The sequence below is a fragment of the Etheostoma spectabile genome, chromosome 21, assembly GCF_008692095.1.
Source record: "Etheostoma spectabile isolate EspeVRDwgs_2016 chromosome 21, UIUC_Espe_1.0, whole genome shotgun sequence".
Lineage (NCBI taxonomy): Eukaryota > Metazoa > Chordata > Actinopteri > Perciformes > Percidae > Etheostoma > Etheostoma spectabile.
This window is the reverse complement of record NC_045753.1, coordinates 16,669,979-16,674,672: the sequence shown is the minus strand read 5'-3', so window position 1 is coordinate 16,674,672 and position 4,694 is coordinate 16,669,979. Positions and strand designations below refer to the sequence as shown.

The 4,694-nt window shown below is 43.1% G+C and overlaps 1 protein-coding gene across 9 annotated transcripts in view; it reads right to left on the bottom strand.

Annotated features, from left to right (window-relative positions):
* Positions 1 to 4,694, bottom strand: part of LOC116671078 (zinc finger MIZ domain-containing protein 1) — a 129,183-nt gene that overhangs the window by 6,874 nt on the left and 117,615 nt on the right. For 5 of the 9 annotated variants that reach the window (XM_032502008.1, XM_032502010.1, XM_032502014.1 and 2 more), the window contains 9 exons: positions 3,946 to 4,081; positions 3,452 to 3,569; positions 3,088 to 3,305; positions 2,752 to 2,953; positions 2,175 to 2,450; positions 1,899 to 2,081; positions 1,655 to 1,732; positions 1,377 to 1,545; positions 1,135 to 1,276 (listed from right to left, as the gene is read on the bottom strand). In XM_032502008.1, coding sequence (XP_032357899.1) covers positions 1,135 to 1,276; positions 1,377 to 1,545; positions 1,655 to 1,732; positions 1,899 to 2,081; positions 2,175 to 2,450; positions 2,752 to 2,953; positions 3,088 to 3,305; positions 3,452 to 3,569; positions 3,946 to 4,081 — 1,522 coding nt within the window. The remainder of the gene's footprint in view (positions 1 to 1,134; positions 1,277 to 1,376; positions 1,546 to 1,654; positions 1,733 to 1,898; positions 2,082 to 2,174; positions 2,451 to 2,751; positions 2,954 to 3,087; positions 3,306 to 3,451; positions 3,570 to 3,945; positions 4,082 to 4,694) is intronic. The other 4 variants (XM_032502009.1, XM_032502011.1, XM_032502017.1 and 1 more) reach the window with 1 other exon arrangement.

Genomic DNA, 4,694 nt, shown 5'->3' with positions numbered 1-4,694 from the left:
ACTCTTGTCTGGCTACAAGAAGCGTTTACAAGCTGTGATACTTCCCGAAGGGGGCAGTACAAGGTCTTAACTCCACAGGGTGCCCAAACTTTTGCAGACGCCATTTTTTTGTTTTCATTTATTTTGAAAGTGTAAATGATGGAAATAAAGTCTACAATTTTTTGGCCTATTACACAAAGGTCTAATTTGTCATTTGATGACTTTTGGAGATTTTTCCATCTTTTCTTGTCTTCTTTATGCACATTAATACAAATGTTTACTTGAGGTGCCCAAACTTTCACGCCCCACTGTATTTTGCCTTCTGATAGTATATTTCAGATATCAATTAATTTATTTCTAAGACTGCATATATTAATGTGAGCTACCTTCAGCCCCTTCCTGTGTAGTTTAATAGAGGTCATTGCACATAATCAGTTTATAGTATCCGTTAATTGACTTGGTCCAACTCAAGTTCCTACCTCTACAACCATCCTTCAAATTACATGAAGATGAGCCCTTACTGGCTTCCCACCCATCAATGCAGTGGTATATTATATATATATATATATATATATATATATATATATATATTATATAGAATATATCTATATACATAGAAAGGATTGTGTGCACAAGAATGGTCATGTCAAAGGAAAATAGTACGGACCCTAGAGGTGACTGTGGGATCCCATAGGATAGTACTTCTAGGTCTTTTTGACCAAATAGTCCCAAAAAATACAGTGTGAGCCCCAAGATCCAACAGCAAGGAACTAAATCAGGGATTAAAATTCTTTTTGCCCATTCATTTTTGTATTTCCACCTAATCTCAAGAGCCGTAACCACTTTAAACACAGTTTAGGTTCTCTTGCTCTCTATCCCGCTTCCATTAAGCCCCTGTTCTCTCTTAATCTTTTGAAAAGCCTTATTACTAAGCCTGAGCCATAGAATGTTTTGTTGGAGAAGTACGAGCTGGATTTTTTACTTTCTGAAATGCAAACTGTTTCCAGAGACCTAAAAGACTTAAAACTGCAATTGTCAACAGAATTCTACAGGACAAGGTAAAATGAATGTATCACATAGCTCTCTCAGGAGAAAAAACATCTAGGAAGAATATAAAAAATATACTGTACATTATTTCAGTGCATGATGTCTTACCTCCACATGAGCGTCTGGTGTACAGAAGGCCGTAAGTGGAAGACATGGTTGCTAACAGCCAGGTTATGCTCTAGCCTGAAAGGCTCTAGGACTACCCCGTCCCGCACTGGGAACGTCAGGCGCAGCTCCTCGTTGTGGTTGGCTGCATTGGTTAAAGAAGAGCCAAGGTCAGACTATCATGAACTTTTAAAGGAATAATTCACTGTTACGATATCCTCACTGGAAAGTTTCCAGTTACTGACCTGGGGGAGGAGGGAGAGCGTTGATATTTGGTTTGATGTCAGGAGGGAAGGGTGGCTTCACATCCTGGTTTGGCGACAAGTATGGAGGGATGTTACTTCCTGGGGTCATTGGAGGGGTGGGGTTGCCTGGCACTGGGGAGTGAGGGTAGTTACCCACCGGTCTGGGCGGCTATATTGAAGACAATCGATTATAAATCAAATGTTCATGGGACTATAATCAGCACAACACAAGAGAATGATAATGTGAAGGAACAAAATTGATATAAACATGGACTTACCCCATTCATATTACCCTGGCTGTACTGATATCCACTCCCGGAGAAGTTATTTGTTTGGCCATTAAAAGGTGGCTCTTGCTGTAATAATAAAAAAAAGAAAGAAAAAAGGATTAAAAATTATTTTTCGCTCCAAATAACCCTCTATTATTTGTACCAAAAAACTGCTGACAACTTGCAAAAAGGTTTTTGGTGTGATACTCAAAATAATCATCAAACGTTTAAGTGAATAGCAGTATTACTGCACCTTATAGTACTGGCCCATGGCACCACTGGGGGGCGGGTATTGGCCCTGCAGCTGCTGTCCTGGCATCCTCTGGCCCGGGTAGTTAGGTGACGGTAGTGGCCTCGAGGGGTTAGGTGAGGGGTACGGCCCCTGCTGGTTAGTGAACTGGCTGTTTGGTCCATACTGCTGCCCACCATAGTTTGGCTGTGGATGCAGAGATAACAAATATAAATTTAACAGACATTAAACAAGTTGAAGTTTGAAGATGAAAGTGTTACATTATTCACATCGACTTACCTCCCCTGGGTACGGCCTTTTCATGCCCTGCATAGCCATGCCCTGAGGCCGGGGTCCTGCATAGCCTTGCTGGGGCATCCTTTGGCCATGAGTCCCGAAAGGCCCCATGCCTTGGCCCCTTGGCTGGTTCATTCCCATGGGGGGTCCGCTCATGCTGGATGCATTCATGCCACTGCCCATATTCCCAGGGATGGACGGAGGGCCACGGGGTCCTGGCTGGTTCATGAACTGGCTGTTGTACGCCTGGTTTGGACCCATCTGGAAAGAGGAACTCATCTGAAAGACAAAATGGGTTCAATCAACCATCTCTGAGTTGAATATCAATGTGGCAAATTTTACTTTTGAAAACAGTTAAAAGTACCAAAAGACAAAAATGTTTTACCCTCTGAAAAAGATGGGCTTGTTGGCTTTGGTTGTGGCTAAATGTGCCATTTGGTTCCATCACTACTTCAGTAACTATTTACCCTTAACAATGACTAAGTCTAAATCAACTTCTCTTAGCTTCCTGTTCTAGTACTACTGCTAGTATTGAAAGGCAAAGTTAGTGAAGTCCTATTGGCTGATTGTCATGTCCTACCGGTCCATATTGGTTCATGTCCTTGTTCTGTGTTTCTTGCAGGGCCGCTACGGTTGCTGTGGCAGTGGCGGTTGCTGTAGCGGCAGCAGCAGCAACTGCAGCGGCGGCAGCAGCAGCGGCAGGCTGGGTGAAGTCTGACGGAGCACGGGAGTGTTGAGGGATGCCCATTCCTCCGGGTCCAGCGTTAGGTCCTCCAGGATAACTAAGACAAAGAGCAACACAATATAGTTAATTAGCTCAGACCATCTTGCTGGAGGATTGCACTCATTTTAACTGTCCGAATGACTTCTTAGCAACTTTAATTGTAAGACAGGTACTAATCCACTGTCCACTTACTTGCCACCAAAGCTTCCTCCTCCGGGGTAGTTGGGTCGTCCGTACATGCCCTGCTGCATGTAGCCCTGGTTGGAGTTGCCTTTGTTTGGGAACTGCTGCTGAGGACCGGAGAACTGAGAAGAGTTCATCCCAGGATTGTTACCAGACATACCCGTACCCATAGGGTTGCCCCCAGGGTTCATGGGATTGTTGTTGTTGACCATGGGATTTCCCAACACCTGTTTATATTTAGACAGAAAAACTCAAAATCAGAAGATAGAAATAGGAGAAACCTCCTGCTGTGGCACTTTAAAAGAACAGAAATGTGTTCCTATCAGATGCAGTCCACTCAGACAGACTCTGTTGGACAGGTATGGGATCTCACCTGGCTCTGCGACGTATTGGTCACGCCCCAGACTGTAGTCACCACCGACAACGAACCTGGAGGCTGATTGGTGTTCTGTTGCCAGGGAACTGAGTCATAGGGAAAAGACCCATCTCTGCTGAAAATGGATAGAAACACATCATGCAGACAAATCAAAATGGGGCCGGACTCACTGCACACATATTTGTTGTGTACATTAGTACAGTTGTAGTAAGTATATTTGCATTTGCTGAACAATAGGGAAAGACAACGGTTTTATTGTTAGGATTATAAAATAGAAGCATGTTCTTCCTCTTGAAATGCACACACATAATGTGTTCTTTTCAATTTGTCCCTATTGACTGTGCTACAAGCAGTTAGTCTGGCAGTTTGTCTGGCCACTGATCCATAAGCAACACCAGGCTTCATGTGGAGAGGAAGGGCTTTTCCCAAGGGCCTGTTCTGTCTGTACACACACACACACGCCAAAAAAGCGCAGCAGTGTGAACACTGACCCGTGTGAGAGGCCGGGCTTCATGGAGCTCATAGGGGGCTGCATGGGCACTTTTCCCGGAGGCTCGTTCTGTCTGTTCTTCTGATGACGGAGGAGGAGGAGACGTCCCAGCTCCTCACACCATGAGGACAGAAGAGCTGGAAAGAGAGCAGAGGAAGAGTGTATCAGTGGAATCCTGTGAGAAATAACTGCAGATGTAACAGCCCTCTATTGCAAGTGCTGCAAAAACCTGCAAAAACTGATTATGTGAGACAAGCAGGGCAGACGGAACAACAACTTAAGAACAGAAGCTCTGAAAAAAAGTAATGGCCTGACTGACAAAATGATGTGTAAGGTCTTTGTGCAAAATACACTATGACAAAACCAGGAGTCCTGTCTGTGCAAGGTACCTTTAAAACAGAATAGGTCTACAGTCACTGCCAGTCACTCCACATAACTATGCAACAACATTTAACATTAAACATCCTATAAGGTGACAAAGAATAACAAACATTTTCTGAAATTATCTGCTGAGTAAGGTAAAACTGAATTCAAAATGCAGTTGTGTATTTTTAGTATAAATTTGTAGTTAGTTTATTTATATGAACAGCTGAAGGGTCATTTTCCCCCACATTAAAGGTTACATTTATTATTTATATCCATGCTAGTAGCAAGGTACACATTAGCTGTATGTTAACTCTTTACTCACATTTTTGTTTAATTAAATTCACTACTATTTCCAGGAAAATACGTATATGAAGACTTTCTGTG